Here is a 24,490-nt window from a genome sequence, read left to right as displayed (position 1 = left end):
CCATCCGCTACCACTGAGAATAGTCTAGATCCATCCTCTTTAGAACCCCCTTTCAGGTCGTTGAAAGCAGCTATCAAATCCCCCCTCATTCTTCTCTTCCACAGACTAAACAATCCCAGTTCCCTCAGCCTCTCCTCATAAGTCATGTGTTCCAGTCCCCTAATCATTTTTGTTACCCTCCGCTGGACTCTTTCCAATTTTTCCACATCCTTCTTGTAGTGTGGGGCCCAAAACTGGACACAGTACTCCAGATGAGGCCTCACCAATGTCGAATAGAGGAGAACGATCACGTCCCTCGATCTGCTGGCAATGCCCCTACCTATACATCCCAAAATGCCAAAATGCCAGTGTCCTCTGGAGCGTGGACTTAAAAACAGTTGATAGTCAGAGCTTTAGCATAAGAGAGAGGCCAATTGCTTGGATGGAGCAGCAGCATTTTGAAGACTGAGTTGGGGAGCGAAAAGATAGTTTGGGCTCAGAGAGGGAGGAGGGCAGGGGCTGGAGACTCAGAAAAGCTTCTATATCACATCCACTTAAAATGGCTGTGGCCGTGAGACACCCAGAACAGAAGCTAGCACAGCTGTGTAGCATAATAATAATAAGAAGAAGAAATTTTAAAGATAACTGACATGATGAGGTTCCCTTGACAGGATCTGACCCTCAGTCCCAGCCTGGGATTCTGGCTAGGAATTGGGACCCCTTCTTGGGGTCGGTAGTGGTATCACTGAGCAAAATCCTGTCTAGCTCCTCAAACAAGGAAAGGTCACATTTCCATGGTCAGACCTTGGTTTTAATGTACATTCTCCTGAGCCATTTGCTCTTCATCCTGTACTGTTGGCGTCCCGGTGTGTCCTCATGGACAACTGCTTAGCAATATTCACAAAAAGATCTTTACTCTGGTGGCTGGCTTCCTGCACCAACACTTCTCCCCAGATGGCAATGAGATCTAGGGTCTCAGCATGGGTCTAAGCAGCTTCTCAAGCCATGCTGTAAGGATTCTGGAGTAATGTCGCAGCAATGCTGATATACTCAAATCCAGGAGCAAAAGAACAAATTCTGGCTCCACACCAGTTTTTAAAATGGGGAGAGGACATCCAGTCAACTTGACACCAGAGCAGTGTAGGGCACATAGCAAGTTACACAGACAGGTCAGTAACAGATGCCCACAAATCAGCGTGGGATAGAAGTTGGAAGACTACAAAGTAGTGAGCAACAGCATTGTGTGCACATGAACAATAGACCAAATTCAATTTGAAAGAGGACTTCAGAGTTCATGATAAATATGGAGTGAGCACGCTATATGAATTGCATTGTGTGTATGCAAGCATCTTTAAACCAGATTAATTTAACTTAATCCAGTTTAAACACCCCCTGCCCCATGCAGACTAGCCCTTAGATTCTCTGTGCCTCATTCTCCATCTTCAAACAGACAACAGCAGTTCCCTACCTCAGAAGGGTGGTATGAGGACAAGTGCATTGAAAATTGTGAGACACTCAGATACAACCCCCCCCCACACACGTTATTGCAGGATCAGATAAGTATCAACGATGGATGGATGGAGTAATCGAAGAGCAGTCTGCCCTAGGACTCTCATCATTACGAGCACTGAGCTGAACTGATGTTAACTGTGGGAAAATTTTCAAGTGTCCCTAGTGTAGACAAGGGATCTGTGCCTCAGTTGTTCTATCTGTAAGAAGGGGATGATAAGTATTTTCCTATCACACAGGAGAGCTGTGAAGCTTACTCGGTGTTTCCAAAGCACTTTGGAATCCTTGAACAAGTAGCACTTTTGAAGTGAAGTTCATTACCATGAAGCACTCAAGCCTGGTCTACACTACCAAGTGAGGTCAACATAAGCCGCCTTGCGTCGACCTAGTTGGACACATGTCTACACTTAAAATTTGTCTCCAACCGTCGTAGACACCCAGTTACAGGGACTTAGAACTCCACCTCTCAAAGAGGCACTGACACTGTGTTACCTATGTTGACTCTCAGCAGCTTCCCACAATGCCAGACACTGACTGCTCTGATCTCATTTGTGAACTGCCCAGAGGTCACAGAGACCAGAAGCCCCCTCACTTTAAAGCCTGGAAATTTTTGAAATGTCTTTTCCTGATTGTCCATCTTGGCAAGTACATCTAGCTGCTCTCCATTGTTGTGTGTCTGCCCAGCTGACCATGCTGGCTACACGTGCCAGGTGCACTCCAGCCTAGAGGCCGGGCAGGCACAGCTACGGACCAGCTGTAGAAACGAGGACATCTATGAGCACATTGCACAGGGGATGCAGGAGAACGGTAAGACAGGGATCAGCAGCAGTGCTGCACAAAAGCGAAGGAACTGCAGCTGGCATATCAGGAAGCCAACAGTCAATCCAATGCCAAGCTGCAGACCTACTGCTTTTACAAAGAGCTGCATGCATAGTTGGTGGAGCCTCCACTCCCAGTTCCTCCCCCACACCCACCAACGTGGATACTCGGAGAAGCCTGAGGCACTGACCCCTGCTGCGAACAGTGCGGGTCAGACGAGGAACAGGCGGAGGATGCGGGACATGGAACTGGTGGATTCATCTGTGCTGTGAGCCAGAACCCGTTTGAGACTTCATGACAGTCCAATCAGTGGAGCATGGGTGAGCCTGATATAAAGGAAGGAACCTCAGGTACATGTGTAAGTGTATTTCCCATTACAATGATGTACTGACAGTGTCCCCAGCTTAATGGGACACAGCTATTGATGTTTCATTAATTTACCATATTAGACGAGGCAGCGGGACAACAAAGAGAGGTAGTGTTGTTATCCGCTTTTCATTCCCCTGTACAGTTAGGCGGGAGGGGCCAAGCAGAGCAGTTAGTTTATGCGTACAGGGATGTCTCTTGAATCCTCCTGAGACTCTCAATGAAACATTCATGGAGGTACTCTGCAATCCTCTCCCTGCAGCTTCTAAGGATGGCAGCCTTATTTCTTCCTCTGCAGTAGGACACTGTCCCACGCTGCTCAGCGATAATGTTTGTAGGCATCATTGCAGTACACAGGCTACCACCATACGGGCCCACCCAGCTTCAGGACAGCAGCAGCAGCTGGGCTCCCTGTGCCTTTGTCTCCCTCAAGAGGGAGATATTAGCTAAAATCACCACTGCCTGTGGCAAATGGTGCCAGTATTCAGTGCCACTGCCTGAATGGCTCATAGTTTCATGCAACTGAACAATTTCCCTCGCCTCTGGCAGGCCGTATTCACCATGGCTGGTGCTGTGCACAAGCATTCCAAAACAGAAGTGTCAATCAGCATGTCTTGTTTAAAACTTTAGGGGAGCAAGGGATGGAAGTTCTCAATCTTAACTTTTGCTTCCTGTTGTGACTCTACTGATTATGGTACCTCTGTGTGTTTTATCTGAGGCTGCTGCCATTGTGGCCTTGAGGGGTAGCCCCTCCACACCCATGGAACGCCTGAACCAGATAAGGAGGAGAAAGAAGAGGACTCAGGAGTACATGTTCAGTGAAATCCTGCAAGCCAGTGCTGCATCATATTGTGAACACAAAGCCTTGGGGATCAATACTGCAGACAGCCTGGAGACGAAAAGAGCAGACAGGAGAAAGACTCAGGAGTCCCAGCAGCAAAAGGAGAGGGAGATGCACCAAGACATATTCGGGATTCTCTAGCAGCAAACACAGACGCTGCACACTCTTGTGAATCTACAGGTTCAGCAAACACAGACTCGCCTCCCTTTGCAGTCCATGGAGAACTCCATTAGGGCACCTCCCGACACCGCCCCCTCAACATTACACATGACATCAGCGGCGACATCCCTATCCCTACCACTCCACCCCGGTAGACACTGAGGACAACCACATCTTCACATACAGCAACCATGACACTCACAGGTCAGTGTATGTGCAGATAAAATGGAAATGAATCATAGAATAGAATATCAGGGTTGACCTCAGGAGGTCATCTAGTCCAACCCCCTGCTCAAAGCATGTTCCTTCCCCTTGTTAACTTCTGTTCCATTAATTTATTAATTTTATGTATTTGCTTTTAAGTTGCACAGACTTTTCTTTGCATTGATTTTATAACTCAAAATTCTATTCTTTGGAAAACAATCCATTGTTAGTAGTTCCCAACATACGCTGCAGAGCGCCTAGCAGTACTGAAAACACCCACTTAGTTGGGTCACACTGTGCAATAACAACTCATAGGATCAGTGACAAACACAGTGTAATCATCACAAATGTACAACAAGCACCACAAAATTAATAGGTTGTTTGTTAGTGTTATATTCATAGACGTACAGCAAGCACCACACAATTCTTAACAGGCCCCAAAACAGCAGGGTCAGGTAGAGCACAGTACACCATGACACATTACTCACTGAAAGAGCACTTTAACAAAGCCTCCCTAAGCTGTATAGATCCATGTTGAGCTTTTCTAATAGCAATTGTGTCTAGCTCTTCAAACTCAGTAGACAGACACTCCACCTCTGCCCTCCACCCTGGCAGAAATGTCCCCCCCTTTGCTTCACAGATATTATACAGGACACAGCAAGCAGCTATAACCACTAGGATGTTTTTGCACTGAGAGCCACTCTTGTGAGTAAACAACGCCAGCATACCATCAATCTACTGAAAGCACATTCAACTGTCATTCTACACTTGCTAAGCTGGTAGTTGAATCATTTCTTGGTGTCAGGGTGGCTGGTGTACAAGAGAGCAAGGGGCAGGATGCGACCCGGAAGATCACTATTGGCATTTCAACACTGCCAATGGCAATCTACCAGCAGAGAAAGAAAGTCCCTGCTTATAGCTTTCTATGCAGTCCTGTGTTCTTGAAGATGCGAGCATCATGCACCTTTCCCTGACCAGCCTACACCGATGTTGGTGAAGTGTCCCCAATGGCCCACTAATGCTTGCATAACCATAGAAGAGTTACTCTTTCTGTTGATGTACTCTATGACAGGGAGGGCTGATGCCAAAACAGGGATATGTATGCCATTGACTGCACCACTGGAGTACGTGAATCCCACTTCAGCAAATCCATCAACTAAGGCCTGCACATTGCCGAGAGTCCCAGTGATGCACAGCAGGAGACAACTAATGGCCCTGCACACCTGGATGACAACAGCCCTTCAAAATGATTTCCCAATGACCAGAAGCAATCCAACATTGCAAGTTTGCCACTGGCTTCTCCACTGTCACTGCAGCTCTCATTCTGACATCCCAGTGTTGGAAGGATGGAGTGAAATGAGCACACAGTTCCAGGAACATGGTCTCGCACATCTGCAAGTTCTGCAGCCTGCGTTACGATGAAATCCCACCAGTCGGTGCTTGTTTCTTGGGCCCAAAAGCAGCATTCCACCATTTGCAGCTGCTCCATGAATGCCAACAACCTGCAATGGAGTCTCGCTATGTCCCAGAGCAATCTGTTCTCCCAAAAATTGCCACTTTCCCTGTTAACTCGGTTCTTCTTGTAGCTCTGCAAACACCAGAGGATGGTGGGTCCTGTGCTTGCAACACTCATGACAATAGCACAGAGCTGTGCAGGTTCCATGCTTCAGTCAGAGAGGGAGAACAGCACCAAATCCCATGCAGTTTGTGGGATTTTTATAAAAGGCAAAAAATTATGGGATATAGACACTGTCATAAACATATAAAGGGAAGGGTAACCACCTTTCTGCACACAGTGTTATAAAATCCCTCCTGGCCAGAGGCAACATCCTGTTACCTGTAAAGGGTTAAGAAGCTCAGCTAACCTGGCCGGCACCTGACCCAAAGGACAAATAAGGGGACAAGATACTTTCAAATCTTGGAGTGGGGGGAGGCTTTTGTTGTGCTTTTTGTTTACATGGTGGTTCTCTCTTGGGACTGAGAGAGGCCAGACAGAAATCCATCTTCTCCAACCCATCCTAATCCAAATGTCCAATATTGCAACCAGTATAGGTAAGCCAGGCAAGGCGGATTAGTTTATCTTTTGTTTTATGTGAATTTTCCCTGTGTTAAGAGAGAGGTTTATTCCTGTTTTCTGTAACTTTAAGGTTTTCCCCAGAGGGGGATCCTCTGTGTTTAGAATCTGAATACCCCGTAAAGTATTTTCCATCCTGATTTTAACCTTTCTTTTTTTTAATAAAATCCTTCTTTTAAGAACCTGACTGATTTTTCCCTTGTTCCAAGATCCAAGGGTTTCGGTCTTTGATGATTTTGTAACAAATTGGTTAGGATATTATTCTCAAGCCTCCCCAGGAAAGAGGGTGTGTATATCTTGTGGGGATATTTTGGGGAAAGACATCTCCAAGTGGTCTCTTTCCCTGTTCTTTGTTTAAAATGCTTGGTGGTGGCAGCATACTGTTCAAGGACAAGGCAAAGTTTGTACCTTGGGGAGGTTTTTAACCTAAGCTGGTAAGAATAAGCTTAGGGGGTCTTTCATGCAGGTCCCCACATCTGTACCCGAGAGTTCAGAGTGGGGAAGGAACCCTGACAGACACTGTTCCCTCTAAGCTGTGCGCGTGTGCGCATGCACACAGATCCTAAACCCCACGCACACGGCGAAACACCACGTGCACAAAATTTGTACAGAAGAAATTTTTTGTGCACACGGCCTGTCAAAAATTAGAGGGAACATTGGATATAGATGACATTATGGAAAGGAGATAGCTGCATGCTGGGAAGTTGAGCCCTTGCTCATAGTCACCCTGCGTGACTCATTTCTGCAGTACCACGCAGTGGCAGGTTGCCCACTGGGATACCTACCCATACTGCACCGCACCGTGCAATGACACAAGCACTCCTAGTGAGCACGCCTGTTGCTGATACAAGGAGCCAAACGCTATATAGGCAGTCCTCGGACTTACAACACAATTGGTTCCTGAAAATTGCATCGTAACTCGTAACAGCAATCCATTCCATTGCGGGATGGAGCACCATAAAGTCAAAACCAGTTGTCGTAAGTCGAATCAGAGTGTCAATTGAGAAACGTCATAAGTGCCATTCATTGCAAGTCGAACATCGTAAAGTCAAGGGCTCCTTGCACTAACTGCGGCAGCTTTATGCCAATATAACTTGCGTCAGGAAAAGTTTGTAGACACAGTCTTAGATACCTACCATGGTGATGAGTCAGTATAAACTCCTAGATTAGAATCTAGTCCAGAAGGGACTGGACTGGACTGGACCAGCAGGAGATGCTTGAAGCCAGGACTGAGTTACACTGGCAGAACTGCATAAGATAAATTTGCATAAAACCTACACTGTATTGTGCGTGGCTTTAACCAGTGCTCAATGACAAATAAACCAGGTTTTTCAGCGAAGGTCATGTCTACACTAACGAGCTTACAACAGCACGGCTGTACCCATGCAACTGCACCACTGTACGATTATTCATGTAGCTGCTCTGTGTCAGAGGGAGAGAGCTCTCCCGTCGACATAATAAAACCACCTTTACGAACGGCAGCAGCTGTCTCAACAGGAGATCTCCTGCCATCATAGCACTGTCCACACAAATGCTTCTGACAGTATAACTTATGTCACTCAGGGGGGTGTTTTATTCACACCGCCGAGCGACATCAGTTATACTGACACAAGTGGTAGTGTAGACATGGTCTAAGACTGTAACAAAACTTTCAAGAGACTGACAATTTGTTGGGGTCAATAGCCTGGCTGTTGGTGGATTCTCTGTAACTTGAAGTCTAAATCAAGGTTTGAGGACTTCAGAAACTCAGCCAGAGTTGTTGGGCCTACTATAGGAATGGGTGGATGAGGTTCTGTGGCCTGTAATGTGCAGGAGGTCAGACTAGATGATCATGATAGTCCCTTCTGGCCTTAAAGTCTATGAAAGATAGAACAGCAGCTTTAACTTGTGTCTTCTTCTTGTCTTTATCTTTGAAATATTTAAAGTCAGATATTTACAAATGCAAGAAAAAAATCTAATCTAAACACATTGTTCCTTACATCAATTTACACCCTTAAGGCATGTTTAAAAAAAAAAAAAAAGGATTATAAAGGAAACGAATACTACCGACATTACAGCTCCCTGAGCAGTGCTGCTCTGGTTACAGTGCTCGACAGCACCCTCACTCCCTCCACTGCACCCACTGGGCTTATCCTGCCGGGCCACTGAATAATGGCTAACCTGGTGCCTGCCCTCTATTAGTGTTTTGACTTGGCTGGGTAACTGTGCAAGGAAACCCATGATTACACACTAGGAACTCCCTCTCAGACACACAAAGGGACTCACAGCTACAGGAACTGGAAACACAATACCCTTCTGCGACGACATTTCATCTCACTAGAACTGTTGGTCCCAATACCCGAGGGGCCCACACTGTCTTCCCAAGAGTTCCAAATACAGTGATAGGTCCAACCCCTGCACTTGGAAACTCAGAGTAACCAGTGCAAATATGTAACTTAACACTTAGCAGAACAACCCCTGGAAGTTTCAACCCACATGAGAGGAGGCTGAAATCTGAAACGGTTCCAAGGGTCAAACAATGCGACTTAATAGAACCAACCTAGACCACCTAGGGTAGAGTCACCTGCTCTGGCAAGGAGCAGCAATGAGTGGCTCCAGCAGGAGCCTGGTTCAACTCTCACAGAGGAGTGTTGACATGGAACCCTGGATTAGGGAAAAGAGATCCCAGAGGACATACATACACTCAGAAAGGAGTATATACAAATATCAGATTCCCTTAATTTGGAAGGGACCTTTATAGAGTACGTTACCTAGATATCCCCTGGGATGGGATTGGTTCATTCTTACAAAGCCAACCCTCATAGAGGGGGGTGCATTTTCCACCCTGAATCTCTCCAGTGATGGTGTTTCAGAGCCTCTTCAGAAACTTGTTCCATTCACTGAACTGTTTAGAGTTAAAGATTTTCTCAATATTCAACCTAAGTTTTCCCCCCTGCAGTTTAAGCCCATTAGCTCCAGTTCTGTCCTAGCAGACTAATAAGAACTAATCCCTGTCCCCTTTCTATATTGCAGAGAGACCTCCGTCATCTCCTCCAGCCTGCAGTCCCCTTCCCTTGCCCTTTCCTCGCGTCTTCTTTCACAAACATTTTATTGCTCTCCTCTGAACTTTTGCATCTGAAGAAGTAGTTTTTTTACTCACAAAAGCTTATGCCCAAATAAATCTGTTAGTCTTTTAAGGTGCCACCGGACTCCTCGTTGTTTTTGTGGATACAGACTAACACGGCTACCCCTCGGATTCTGAGCTTTTGCCACTTTGTTTATGTCTTTTTAAAAAGAATGTGGGGCCCAAAACCACACTTGGGCTCCAAGTGAAGCCTAGCCAGGACTGAGCAGAACAGTTGTCTAGTTTGTTCTGTCTGTGATATGCCTGTCAATACCACACAGCCATAGGGCATTTGCTGGTTTTGTGGCAACATTCACTAGAACATCCATATCCTCCCCTCTGTGATCCTGCTATCAAGTATTTTGATACTCTCCTCCAACATATTTGTGAGTCCTCCTTGTTTTGCATTATTTGTGAATCTGATTGGTGTATTCTTAATTCTGTCCTCAAGTACTGAAAATATCTAGTACTGCATGCACACCTTCAGGGACTCCACCAATCACTGAACCATTCATTACTCCTTGTTGGACTTCCTAGACAGGTATGTATCCATGCTATAACAGTTTCATCCAATTCCCATTCCTTTGATTACCTGTGTCCCCTGGAACTGCCCAGAGACTATCTGAAAAGTCAAAGGTTAAGGACTAAATGTCCCAAATGTGTTTGCTTTAGCTATCGCTGTTAAAGTACCTCACAGCATATTTTGCAGTGTCTTTTCAACCATCTGCACTGGAGAGAACATACAGATGGCCGTTTCCAGTTCCACAACAGTCAAAATAAGCTACCTGAATTCTAGCAGACTCTCCTTCACTGAAGGTTTGTTTTTATCTGACATTGTTCTTGCTCTGGCTCCAATGAGATGCTAAAATGCTCAGATCAGCAGGCAACTTAGCTGTGGGGCACAATCTCATTCCTGCATGAGTCCAGGTGTGGTGGGGGAAGGGACACTCCATAGGCAGATACAATTGACAGCAGTCACGCAGAGGAAGAGCAAAGCTTGTGACAAGCATCGTTGATACAGGTTGATCAGGAAAGAAGGGAAACTGTTTATTTCCTATATAAAAACTACCTGTAGTTCCCTCTCATCCTGGGCTCCCAGTGACCAGGCACATCACATCCTTTGTGGCTGATGCACTCACTAGAATCAATGTGTATCTTTTAAAAAAAAGAAAAGGAGTACTTGTGGCACCTTAGAGACTAACCAATTTATTTGAGCATAAGCTTTCGTGAGCTACAGCTCACTTCATCGGATGCACTGAAACCTGTGTATCTTTTAACTCTCTCCTCCTTTTACTACTGAATATTGCTTTTCATTCTGTGCCTGGCAATAAATCCCTGCAGCCTTGGCAAACCCAGCTGAAATACTGAAGAGCAAAAGGCATCTTCCGCTTCTGAGAGACCTTGAGAAGAATAATTTAGTCTAGTTTGCAAGGCTGAACTATCACTAAAAATGGACAACAAGCAGGTTGAGGATTATAAATGGTCTTTATTGCTACCAAGATTTAGAAGAAATAGAAGCAATTCCTATTTTCAATAAACCTGTGAAATCCTCACTGGAAAATCCTTTACTTGAATACAGAATCCATCCAATATAAACTGGTCACTATTAGAATGTTTTATATTGATCCCTACTTTATCAGAACCTCAGGCTCATTTAAAACATGCACTTGCTGAACTCTATGACAAAGCTTTTTCACAACAACTGCAGATTTCCCTTGGCCTCAGGTGGTCACTGTGATTTTGCAGACCCCTGAATTCACTGTGAGCGGACCTCCGCCTGTTACCAGATAGCTTGAAATTCACTCAAATACAGACACATCACATGCCCTACTATAGCAGCACTAATCAAACAAACAACAGCCTGAAAATACAGGTCAATGGCAAAATTCCCTTGACTTCAGGGGGAGCAGGATCAGACTCATGTTTTTCACAGCACGTGTTAGTTTCCAGAGTGCATCATTATGTAAAAAATTCATTGCGATATCTGCATATATATATATATATATATAACAGTGGCCACCACCCAAAAGCACAGGAAAAGGGGAAGGAGCTACATGTTACAGTAAATTGTTAAGAATTAAAATATTTTCATTCACGTTAGTGAAACCATTGGGATATAAATAAACCTCGAACAGGGACTCAAAACAGACCAGATGACTCATGTTCACTAGTTATCAACTATAATTCCAATCCTGTTAGGTGCTAAGCACCCTCAATTCCTATTTAAGTCACTGGAAATTGAGGGCATTCAGCCTCCAGATCCTAAGAGCTCATTTTTCCAAAGATGAAAAGCGAGTTCCAAAGTGAACTCATCCACTGTATCACCTACTCCCTTAGGATGGGTTCATCTGGCTTAATTTGTCACTTTCCACAGACAAGAGCTATTTTTTCCCGTTCTCTGCAAGTGGCAACATGATTCTTTAAATATCTGCTCGCAAAGGTTATATATAGTAACACTCTGGCACTTTAAAAGGAGCCTCATGTGCTGGGTAAGAGTTTATGTTCTTAGCCAAACTGACGGGTGGCTACAGCATCTGAACCACTGAGAAAAGAACAGGGTTTAAAATGTTCTGCCAGCAGAAAACCAGTATTTCCCATCATGCCTGTGACTGGGCACATTTTGTGCCAATTTACCTCTTCCACGCAAGTCCATTCCAATTAACAAGGCCTCTCAGGGGCCAAGTGGGAAGACAACTTGGCCCATTATGCACATGAGACAAGAAAGAAGAGGGGCAGGGGAAACAGTAATCTCCCCAGTACAGTATTTTATTAAATATTATTGTTTTGGGCTGCAAAGGCAACCAGGGATAGCACTCTCCAGCTATTGTGCTTTGCAGTGAGCTGCTTTCAAGTTGTTTTTTACTGAAGAAATTAAAGTCACACCACCAAGTTAGAAATCACACTTCATAAGATTTTCTTCTGTGATTATAAGTAACACCTTCGATTATTAATACTTATTAATCACAAATATTCCCTTTTTATTCAGTTTATGTAGTGCATTTGATATCACTTTGTATCTAGTCAGTTTCCCACTTTCTCCAGTGTAGTCAGTCTGTTTATGCTGTTTGTGAGGGTCTTTTGCACAGCACTAGAGGAGAGAAAAACGTTTTTAAAATATAGGGAAATTTTACTGAAAAACTGGAGATGCTGGTAGAAGGACTCAGGGGTAGGCATGGTACCTGAATCCACTTGCAAATCTTTTTGCCTGGATAGTTTTCAAGTTCACATGTACCTTGAAATAGGGAGATTCCAAATCAGATTTTTGAGTGCAAGTTTTCTCTTAATGTAGCCCATTAACTGCATGGTGCGAAAGCTGGACTGGGAGGACACATCAGTGAGATGCACACATATACACATATTGATGGTTATGGGGTACATTCTCCCCCCTCACCTCCATTTACTACTCACTAGTTCCACTGAAATCCATGGGCAAACATGTACTACTCAGCGTGAGTAAGGATGGCATAATGTGGCCTTTCGGAATGAAGACAGTATTTCCATTTGAGTTTTGTACACTGTGCCAACCCCACTACACTATAGAGAAATTTCCGCCTTTCTCCCCTAGCTCAGTCAGCAGGCAGTGGAGGAAGATGGATCTTTGAAATTGGACATTCACTAGAAAAGGGGAACATTCAGGAGTGGGTTTACCTATCAGTGAAATGGAAACTTCAGAGGCCTCACTGCATTTAAAGCTTGGCAGCCAGGCTGGGGAGCAAGAGGCACTGACTTAAAATTAAACTGCCCCAAATGTGCTCAATGCCCTTTCAGCAGAGAGCCGTGACCCACCTGCTACCATCAGTTCTTACATTCTATTACTGGGGTGGGCAAACTTTTTGGCCTGAGGGCCACATTGGGGAATAGAAATTGTATGGCGGACCGTGAATGCTCACAAAATTGGGGTTGGGGTGTGGGAGGGGATGAAGAGTTTGGGGTGTAGGAGGGTTCTCTGGGCTGGGACTGAGGGGTTCAGAGGGCAGGAGAGAGATCAGGGCTGGGGTGCAGGAAGGGGTGCAGGCTCTGGGGTGGGGCTGGAGATGAGAGGTTTGGGGTGCAAGAGGGTGCTCTGGGCTGGTATCAACAGGGTTTGGAGAGTGGGAAGGGGATCAGGGCTGGGGCAGGGGTGTGGGGAGAGGCTCAAGGGTGCAGGCTCCGAGCAGCTCCCGGAAGCAGTGGCATGTCCCTTCTCCAGCTCCTACGTGGAGGCATGGCCAGGCAGCGCTGCATGCTGCCCCATCCGCAGGCACCACCCCTGCAGCTCCCATTGGAGAGCTGGAGGGGGCCATTGGAGTGCACAGGAGTGGGAGCGGGGCCATGCCTCGGCTTCCAGGAGCCGACCCAGCACCTAAGCTGGAACGGGGCCGAGCCATGTGATCTGGACCTCCCGAGCCACTGCCCCGGCTGGAGCGCTGAAGTGGGACCAAGCTGCGTGGTGCGGCCCGCAACCCAGCGCCCTGGCTAGAGTGTTGGAGTGGGACCAAGCTGTGTGGTGTGGCCCCTGACCCAGTGCCCTCGCTGGAGTGTCGGAGTGGGGCCAAGGCACGTGGTGCAGCACCCCCAGCCCAGCACCCCAGCTGGAGCACCAGAGCAGAGGCAAGCTCCAGACCCTGCTCCCCAGTGGGAGCTTGCAGCCCAGCTTAAAATGGTCTGTGGGCCATAGTTTGCCCACCCCTATTCTATTAGCAAAGTGGTTTAACATTCAATGTTGGTTTTTGCAACAGAACCCTGACAGTGGCTATCCAGCTATAATGTGCTTGAAATATATGAAGGCAGCCTGAATGAAGGCAGAGATATGGGAGTGCCTGAAAGTGACAAAGGGAGTTGCTGGGAGAGAACCTTGGTCTGACCAAAGGGAGTGCTGTGGGTGTGTAGCAGGAGAGGACAGCAGTCAGGGAGGGAGCAAGGAAATGTACCAACTTCATGTGAAAGAAGAGCAAAAGCCAGTGCAGAGATTTAAGAAGAGGGATGGAGAGAGCTGGTAAGAGAAATGGGAAGGCAGGGGGGACCCAGAGAGAGGGAGGAGGCGGCACAGCCACATCCTGGACGAGTGTCCTAGCTGTACAGAGAGTTAATGATTGTAGAGAGAGAAGCATTGGAAGGGACCCGGATACGAGGTTAGGAGGCGACCATTTTTAAGGACCTATTTTCTACCAAGAGTTTCAGCCAAATGGATTATCTCCCCAAAGAGCCTAATCCACACCACATCCCTCTCTGGGACTCCAAAGGCCCACATCCTCTGAACTGTAGAACAGGAAGAGGTTTCTCTGCTGCAGGCTCTGAAACAGAGTTGCTCCTGGTAGAGGAATAATTCTGGGTCTCTAAAGGAGAATTCATAGCTTAGACCAGGTGAAGCTCTCCAGATACCTGAGCTAGCCAATCAGCAATGATGCTACTTCTATGCATTGCAGTTGTGTCAGTGTGTGTTTAAAGCGATCCATAGACTTAAAACAAAAAACAAAGCACTTACACTTTCTAGTCCTTCAGTCTATGCTGTTTTCACTTAAAAAGAATCAGCAAGGACTGGATGGTTCAGGAGACAGGAAAGGGGATACTTGGCTTCCACCTCTCCATCACCAACATGAACCATGTGCACATCAGTAGCACCAAATGCTACCACCATCCAATGACTGTTGAGTGACAATGTTGAAGCAAGCTACTGATCTCAGTCCATTGACTAACAAAGGTACCAGCCCTCCTTCCCTCCACAAAGACAAAAAAACATGGGCTGTTGGCACTCTGAGAAGATATCCCCAAACCAAAATGGACACAGATACTGAACACCCCTTCTTGGCCTTAACCAAGCACTGGCAATGGCCCACTTTCACAAACACTCAGCAAAAGAATAAACCACATAGGACGGATATTAGTCATGCACGACTAGAAGGTGCACAAACACTATGCTGAGAAGAGTGGTATGAGAACCTATATAGAACAGAATATAGAGCAAAAAGAAAAGACATAAAAAGCAAATCCATAGTATAATCTCCTGTTCATCTAAGAGCATCTCAAAGATACAGCCCTCTGTCTCCAAGTTCCCCTATCCAGTGCAACTTACATTCACCTTCAGAGCACAAAAGCTCTTACAATGACAAAGCAGGCTCCCTCTACAGGAACAACAGTTCTTCATCCTCACTCCAGTTCCAGCCAACAATATGTTCTTACTCTGTGTTCTCCAAGGATCACACCAAAAGACATCTTCTCTCTTACATTCCTTGTAAAATGAATTATGTTGCAAGATGGGCATATTAAACTCCTGTCCCAGCAGTTAATGTTGTATGCATGTCCGCTCCCTCTTTCATAAACCAGATGCCAGATTGACATTTGATACAATATATCATTATTTATGTATTGTCATAAGTGCACAAAGTGATGTACAACATGTGAACTGAGCCAACCAATAAGTCCTCGTCACAAAGACCTTACAGTCTAAGGGCCATAAACATTTGTTTACATGATTCTGCTCAGTGAGGGATAGCCTTATGAGAGGCACATCTTGTCTTCTCAAGGATCCCAGGGGGACAGCAGTCAAACAATACACTGTAAAGAGAGAAACAGGACAGGGACAGAGAAAATGCACTTCAGTATGTCTTCTAAATGGAAATTAAAACTTTAAGGTTGTGTCTACACTGCAATCAGGTGGTGCGATTGCAGCACCTGTAGACATACCTGAGCTAGCTTTGGTCTACCAAAGTACAATAGTACCCAAGAACATATTGCAGCAGCTAGGCTGTACCACCACACAAGCTGTTGTGGCTACCCGGTTATTGTTACTCAAGCTATCTTTGATCTAGCGGAAGCTACAGTCACGCCTCCTGCCCGCAGTGCAGACAAAGGGCACGTCGGCACTATGGGGGCTCCAGCTGCGCAGCTATGGTACTGCTGTTGTGCCGAAGTAGAGCCATTGTGCAGATGCTTTCTACAGCGCTGGAGCGGGGTTTTCTGTTGCTGTTGATAATCCACCTCTCCAAGCGGTGGTATCTAGGTCAACACAGCACATCTACAGTGGGGTTAGGCTGGCTTAACTATGGTGCCCTGAGGTGTGAATTTTTCACACCCCCGACCATTGTAGCTATGTCAAACTAACTTTTACGTCAAAAGAAAAGGAGTACTTGTTGCACCTTAGAGACTAACAAATTTATTTAAGCATAAGCTTTCATGAGCTTTAAGTGTGGATCAGGCCATATCCAGGGATTCAACTGTACTTCTAGCCTGGAGATGCATTACTGATGGCTGACTGGACTCCTGAAATTCATGTAGGGTCAGATGTAATTTGCTAGCCAATTTTCTCTTAAAGTAAACAGACTCTAGTGATTACATATGCAATAGTAGCTACTTTACAACCCAGAAAAACTCCTCACTTCTCAGCAGAGCTTTCGGTCTGCGGGCCCAGTTCACCATTGTCCTGTGTCTTGTGCACTGATTTGCACCAATGCACAGTGAGTGCACAGGGGGAGTAAAACTCTACTGTCCGATTTGGCAGCATTTTACAATCACAGTGCACCAGCATAAACATGGTGCAGGGCAACAGTGAATCAAGCCCAATGGTGGTCCACAAGCTAAGTGAAGGTCTTCTAGATTTGTGTCTCATCCAAAATTGTCAACAGCCATTAGTGCTGATCATTGTTGTTTGTACTGCGGTAGAGCCTAGGAGCTCTAGTTACGGATGAGGACCCCGCCGTGCTGGGCACTGCATTGCACATCCACAGAACAAAAAGAGGTCCCTGTCCCAAACAGCTTACAATCCACTCTGTCTCTCCCTCTACTATTCAGTGCCTTTCCTATATATTCTGACGGAAGACCTGAAATCCCACTTTCCAGATTTCTGGAGGAAGGCTTGTCTTGGGGAAGTAGTATCTTTCCCCACCGCTTCCTTCCCTACTTGAATAAACCACCCTGGTATTAAGGCTAGACAGAAAGAAGAACTGGGAGTGGGTGTCTGCCCTTATTTCACCAGGGGCTTGTAGCATGCTTGTGTTTAAAGGGCCAACCTGAATTATGTGAGTAAGGCTCTGCCTACATTAGCTGTATTTTCCTAAAGTTTCCCATGGTTGTGATACAGAGAAGGAAATCTTAAGAATGTGAGTGTAGTGTGAACAAAGCCTAGGAGCCTGCTTCTCCTCAGCAGGCTTGTCTACACTAGACAGCTGCGCTACTGGAACGTTCATTGGTGTGTCTGAACTGGTGCAAGTGACAAAAGTGCAATGTATCCATATCATGCATTGGGTGGGTATGGGACACCATGTCCATACACAATACTCGCAGCAAGTATTGCAGGGATTGTTACCCTACAATGCCCTGCACAGCTCCCAGGGGCAAATACATTGTGTCTTTGATACATAGCATATCTTTCCAACTGTAAGTGCCTCAATGCTCCCATGTAGACAAAAGAAACAAGGTGGGTGAGATAATAGCTTTTCCTGTGTCTCTCATATCCTGGGACTAACACAGCTGAAGAACACTGCAAACATCAGTGTAGACAAGGCTTTTGTGATTAGAGTGGTGTGCTGAGGTTTAAACAGTCTGTGTAGAAATGCAGTGCTCCTGTAACAGAAAACAAATCCTTCAGGAAACCACTGCTTTACAGGACAGATCATTTAAATGTAGGAAAAAAGCAGACCATGTTTTGACGCTGCTCTGTCAAGTGAAGTTGCTATTCTGAGTGCACATTTCCCCCTCCTCACTTACATTATCTCCTTGTATCCATTTTTCTTTGAGAGTAATTGGTACTATCCTGAGAGAAGCACCTGGAGTTTTCCGTGATCCTTTATTGCTCTGTGGTATATCTCAGAATGTAACACCATCTGCATGCATCTTACTCACCACACATGCATCCTTCTTCCAGTCTCACTCTCTCTTTTTTTGTTAAATATTTGGCTTATCCAAGAGCTGAACATCTTGTCTCTGCTAGTTTGTTAGGCAAAAATTCAGTTAGTACAGAGCATGAATCACTTCTCTGTCCCCAGCATCACAACTGCATCCCCTGCGGTCAAATACAATGGAAGGGAGATGGGAAATCAAAGTGGATTAGATTGCAGTGCTATGCCTAACCTAACCAAGTAGATTCCAGACCTTCAGCTTCAAACCTTGCCTCTAGAGCTTTAACCCTGACAAGCATTTTAAAGGTTCGTCCAGAATAGTTACTACTGTAGCAGACTCCTTGACAGCGAAAGAATCATTTCCAAAGGATACAGATGTCAGACTGAATTAAATGCTATAGGAAACACAAGTAACAACATATGTCATGATTCATTATTTTTTTTGTTGGTTCCATCCCCTCAGCCAGTGTTGTTGCTCAGCTCTTAAGATTTGTTCCATTTCAGCTTCTGCAACAAGCACTAGCAGATCCAAATAAGTGAAATACAGACGTTAACCTAGGCAGTCATTTTAAAAGCCCTCACATCCACATGCAATTATAAACTTCTATCTGGTTTTGTATCTGTAAAACAGCAGGATCTATAGGATCTCGATGTCTCTACTGCTCAGCTTTTCCGTTAAAAACCATCTGTGTTGATGGCTGAAGAAAAGCAGAGCCATTATGGGTATGTAAAAAGCAACAGCAGGCAGTCTAATCTCAGCTGTGCTAGTAGAGGTTCTTTCATCCAGCAGGAAGTCCATCAAGAGTTGGCATACACACACTGAAACAGTATAAAGTTATTTGGATCTATCTTTATGTTTGTGCCACAAAGCAACCTGAGGAACTCACCTACCCAGGCCAGGAAAACGGAGACAGCGCTTCTGCAAGGTTCATTGACATCTGGCCCAAAAGCAACAAATTAGCTTTGTCAGAGGAAAAACTATTAAATTCAGGATCCTTGTGTAGCATCTAATGAAACATTCTCATAATATTCGATCTCACACCACATAGGATGGGTCATGACAAGAAACAGATGTCAGTCATCCAACAGGACAGCATAACCATTTTGACATGCTTTTTCCACTTGGGATACTCCTCTGGTATGGGACATTCCTCTTCATGAATGTTCTGCTGCCAGAAGACCAGGCAGATACTGAGGTACACTGGGAGTGGGCTGAGGATACAGAAATACAGGTAAACCCTGATTTTATAAAGGTCTTGGGAATCAGATGAAACCTTTGTATTAAAAAAATAATCACTATTTCAAATAAATGCATACCAGGTTCTATGCAAAATTTGGAAGCACAGATCAGAAAAGTGTTGAATAACCAGTGTTTGGAAAAATCATAGTTAACTTCTAGTCGCCTTGGCATATTTCAGAGACTTCACCATAAACTGGAATGGGATCATGTATCCTGTGATGGAGTTAAAGAGTCTTCAACACAGTGCCCTGAGGTTTCCAGCTACCAAAAGATTTGGAAAGATCAACTAAGAACAGGAAAAGAGACAGCATCTTGCTGGGTGCTGATACGTACTTGCTTAGAAACAAATGTTGAATAATTTGGTCCCTATAACCAGCTTTCTGGACCTTGCTAGCTTGTACTTGAGACCATGATGTTCACATATTGTGTCCTTCCATTAGAACTTATAATATCCTCAAGAAAATGAAACTCAGGTTATACAGATGTTCCAAGTTTTGCACAGACTTTTGTTGTTGATGGCACAAATTACCATCTTCTGACGCTTTGCTATCTGCACTAACATATAAGTATTAGCACCACTACCCATCTGGTAATGTTCACTTTCTGTGGCGAAGAAGGGGCTCTCAAGGGAATACTTGTAGTACATATTTGCTGAAAGGATCTCATTAGCCTTGGCAGAGTGGGGCCATTTAGTGAAACACAGAATTTGCTGCTCTTTATTAGTTGGAATAAAGGCCTCCAAATCTGAAATAAATAGGCTTCACTGTTTTCTGCAGGCTCTGGATCACACTGGAGACACTGTCTCGAGTGATGATTGCACTCAATCCCCTTTGGGACCTCTTAGATTGCAAGGTTAGTCCCGGTTCCAAATTTAGGGCTTTAAGTATTTTTTCTAGGTAGCTTCCAATAGAACAGGAGTCCTTACTCAAAACCTCATAAACCCAAAACTAAGCCTTACTCTATGTGTCTATCATCAGGACATTAACCCATACTCTGGTTGTTTCCCACCTCAACCACTATCGCCTTTTCTGTGGTCTCACCCTCTACCCCATCCTTTCACAGTCAGTTTTTGACCACTGTTAGGCTGCTTGTTCGCTGAAACCACAGCCTACCACACTGATCAATATTGTCCATTGTTTCCTTGCACTCCCCCCCCCCCGGTCTGTCTATCCATCTGGTGTCTCATCCTATACTTAAACTGTAAGCTCTCAGGGGTAGAAGCCGTCTTTTTGTTCTGTGTTTGTACAGCACCTAGCACACTGGGGTCCTGGTTCACGACTGGTGCTCCTAGGCACAACAATAACACAAATAATACTGTTGGCCAGATCCCCTCCTCTTCTACTGTTCTGACCAGCGATCCCAATCCCCTGCCTGCACTACCTCCATTCCTTTTTCAAAACTCTCCCTTGGCTTTACCTTATTCCCCACAGATTCTCTGTTGCCCTGCCCTTTGTGCAGTCATTTACACCAGTGAGTGCAAAGTGGGTATAAAATGCTATTAGATCAAAATGGTAGCAGTTTGCACTGGTGCAGATGACTCCACAAAGAGCAGAGCAATACAGAAGCTTCCCCAAAGTTCCTACTTTACATCAGTTGCAGCACTCTGCTCTCCTCTCCTGCTACATACCCCCTTTGGGCTGGCCAAGCATCTCTCCCAACTGATCCCTCCATCACTTTCCGCTGCTTCCGAGTCTGCGCCTTCTTGCAGCCTCCCAATTAGCATCCAGGTCTTCTGCCTCTTCTCTTCCAGAAAACCTTCTGAAAAACCTGCCTGTACCAAGAAGCATTACAGCTACAAAGACCACATGCCACTCTGTGCTGGTTATGTGTTGTACTTTCTTGTGACTTTAGGCTGAAGGGCAGGGACATTGTTACTTATGTATATTAACATACATAATTACAGAGCTACATAGATAATAACAATCTGCTAGCATTTTGGCATTGCCTATATGGGGGTACAATGCTATTTAAGCCAACACAAGACCCTCTAGTCTATACAAAACAAAGTGCACACTGCAAAAAAAAAAAAAAAAAAAAAAAAGCCCCTACAAGGATAACTAGGGTGGAGTTTTCTTTTAGAATATTAGTGAATTGCACAAATCTAAAGGTATAAGACATTTCAAAGCAACAGGCATATAATAAATCCTACTGCATAGTTTTCAGAGTAGCAGCCGTGTTAGTCTGTATTCACAAAAAGAAAAGGAGTACTTGTGGCACCTTAGAAACGAACAAATTTATTTGAGCATAAGCTTTCGTGAGCTACAGCATCCGATGAAGTGAGCTGCAGCTCACGAAAGCTTATGCTCAAATAAATTTGTTAGTCTCTAAGGTGCCACAAGTACGCCTTTTCTTACTGCATAGTGGAACAGCTACCGAAATAAGCGCTTCAAAGCAACGGGGAAGGTTCAGAACCAAAAGCATCACTGATTCCATTAAACAGGCCATTATATGAGAGCTAGGAGCCTTGAAGGCTAAGGGACATCTAAAGCCTATCTGGGATTGCTCTGGAAACCAATGTAATGATACAGGTGAAATGTGAGAGTGTACCTTGGTGTGCATTACCAGTGAGGCATATGCATTTGGAGTTAATTGTAAGATAGGAATCTCTCCTTTTAAAGGACATTACACTCATCTTTACAAGACCTATAGAAACATATTTTCATCCTGGCTGCCACTATTTTACCCACCACTGTAGTGTCCATTCAGCTACAACTTTTGAAACATCTAATTGTAAAGAAAACTCCTGAGAATCTGAAATCTTTTGACCAATAAGATCTGCCTGCACAAGCTAGTCCTATGTAGCATAGACCAAGGGCTAATCTTGGCTTCCTTCACTTACTCCCCTAACTTGAGCAACTTCTCACAATGAAGGGGAAACCAGGGTAAGGAGGCTGCCTTCTGTTTCTCATTGCTCTGACACACTGCAACAACTGTGGACTCTAGTTGCTGTTCTTGTGTCTGTCTGTCAAAAATCATCTCTTCTCCCAAACTTGTGCCTCTCACATCTGAGCTACAGTTTCAGACTTTCAGCTTCTGCCCCATCTCAGTGCATGCTTAAAAATATCAGCAGGTAGATAATTCACTCTCTGCGTGACGGAACAATACTTTTATACATCTGGGCCTCACTGCTTCTTCCCCTACCCCTCCCTTTGCTTCATCTATCTAATTTAGATCAGGCTCTTCCAGGCAAAGGCATGGTGCCCTCTCAGTGCATATGAATAAAAGCAGCTGGTTAGCAGCAGCGACTGCAGGTAGAGAAGGCACCTAGATGGATGGACAGACAGATTGGGAAGGGGACAAGTATTTGGGGCTGGATTCCCAAACTAGTCATGTCTGTGTCTTGGCTTCTCTGCCCTCTGGCATCTCATCCCCCTGGCCCTTGCAGGAACTGGGTATCTTGGTATTGCCCGGGCCAGAGCATCCCTCCCCATGCCCCTCCCAGCCCCCCAATGTCCCCACTCCTCACCCCGCACTCCTCATCCCCCCCAATGTCCCCACTCCTCATCCCCCCCCAATGTCCCCACTCCTCACCCCGCACTCCTCATCCCCCCCAATGTCCCCACTCCTCATCCTGTACTCCTCATCCCCCCCCAATGTCCCCACTCCTCATCCCGTACTCCTCATCCCCCCCCAATGTCCCCACTCCTCATCCCGTACTCCTCATCCCCCCCCAATGTCCCCACTCCTCACCCCGTACTCCTCATCCCCCCCAATGTCTCCACTCCTCATCCCGCACTCCTCATCCCCCCCAATGTCTCCACTCCTCATCCCGCACTCCTCATCCCCCCCAATGTCCCCACTCCTCATCCCGCACTCCTCATCCCCCCCCAATGTCCCCACTCCTCATCCCGCACTCCTCATCCCCCCCCATGTCCCCACTCCTCATCCCCCCCCATGTCCCCACTCCTCATCCCCCCCAGCCCCCCAATGTCCCCACTCCTCATCCCCCCCAATGTCCCCACTCCTCATCCCCCCCAGCCCCCCAATGTCCCCACTCCTCATCCCCCCCAATGTCCCCACTCCTCATCCCGCACTCCTCATCCCCCCCCATGTCCCCACTCCTCATCCCGCACTCCTCATCCCCCCCCATGTCCCCACTCCTCATCCCGCACTCCTCATCCCGCCCCCCATGTCCCCACTCCTCATCCCGCACTCCTCATCCCGCCCCCCATGTCCCCACTCCTCAACACCACCTCCCCTTGTCCCCCAGCCCTCCAACATCCTCACCCCTCCACCGGCCCCCTCAACGCCCCTCCCCTCAACCAGCCCTTCACCCCCACAACACCCCCCCGCCCCGCCCCGGCCCCACCTACGCTACCTGACTGCGCTCGAAGCCCTCGCGCTCCGCCTCCAGGCCGCCGCCCCCGCCGCCCCCGCGGCGGCTCAGCACCTTGGGCAGCGGGTTGGGCACCTGCTTCATGGAGCTGCTCACCCGGTCCATCCCGGCTCGCCCCGGCCCGCCGGCCGCGCGCCCCGCAGCCGCTACCCGCCGCTAGCGGGACCCACTCCCCACGGCATTGGCCCCCGCCCCTGCCGCTCACACGGCAGCCACACCCCCCGCCGGGAGCCGCCTTCCGCCCCCCCCGGTTCTGCCGCCTCTCATTGGCCAGTGCGAATGCTACTCGAACTGAACTCCCAGTGGGACCCGTCCGGAGCCCCACGGTCCCGCCCCTTACCGAGCCTACTCCGTGCTCACAGGTCTAGGCAGCTGCTACTCCACAGAGAACTGCCCCCGGAGGACCCGCCCCTTTCTCCCGCCTCCTCCTCGCTCATTGGCCCTTGGCGCCTTCAACCCGCCCCCAGCTTTACAGACCTTCCTCTTACCGCGCCTATTCTTCACTCATTGGTCCCGGCCCCTGCTGCTTACCTCCAGGTCCTGCCCCCTACACACACCTTCTGCCAATCCACCGCCTCCGCTTGGCTTTTTTTTTGTCTGGGTTACCAAAATCAGGGCCCCTCAGTCAAAAAAGGCCATCTCATTGGCTGCTAGGTGTGTCCACCATGTAGAGCCCGCCTCCTTCTGTACCAATGGGAGTAGAGCACTGGGGGTACCTCAGTCAGGTCGTCATGAGTGGAGCAGAGCGGGGGCCGGGCCGGAGGGGCAGAGCGCGGCGGGGGCCGGGCCCGGGCAGGAGGGGCAGAGCGCGGTGGGGCAGAGCGCGGCGGGGGCCGGGCCGGGCCGGAGGGGCAGAGCGCGGCGGGGGCCGGGCCGGGCCCGAGGGGCAGAGCGCGGCGGGGGCCGGGCCCGGGCAGGAGGGGCAGAGCGCGGTGGGGCAGAGCGCGGCGGGGGCCGGGCCGGGCCGGAGGGGCAGAGCGCGGTGGGGGCCGGGCAGGAGGGGCAGAGCGCGGTGGGGCAGAGCGCGGTGGGGGCCGGGCAGGAGGG

At 47.1% G+C, this 24,490-nt stretch overlaps 1 protein-coding gene across 4 annotated transcripts in view; it reads right to left on the bottom strand.

The window, feature by feature from the left end:
* Positions 1–23,608, bottom strand: part of HIP1 (huntingtin interacting protein 1) — a 156,564-nt gene extending 132,956 nt beyond the window's left edge. For 2 of the 4 annotated variants that reach the window (XM_075120836.1, XM_075120837.1), the window contains exon 1: positions 15,107–15,193. In XM_075120836.1, the coding sequence (XP_074976937.1) occupies positions 15,107–15,178 (72 nt within the window). In that variant the 5' untranslated portion in view covers positions 15,179–15,193. Of the gene's footprint in view, positions 1–15,106; positions 15,194–23,425 lie in introns of those variants that run through there. The other 2 variants (XM_048823731.2, XM_048823733.2) reach the window with 2 other exon arrangements.
* Positions 23,609–24,490: the final 882 nt, after the last annotated feature.

Source organism: Caretta caretta, chromosome 17, assembly GCF_965140235.1.
Source record: "Caretta caretta isolate rCarCar2 chromosome 17, rCarCar1.hap1, whole genome shotgun sequence".
Classification (NCBI taxonomy): domain Eukaryota; kingdom Metazoa; phylum Chordata; order Testudines; family Cheloniidae; genus Caretta; species Caretta caretta.
Note: the sequence above shows the minus strand (reverse complement) of the source record. Positions and strands in the feature narration are given on the sequence as shown.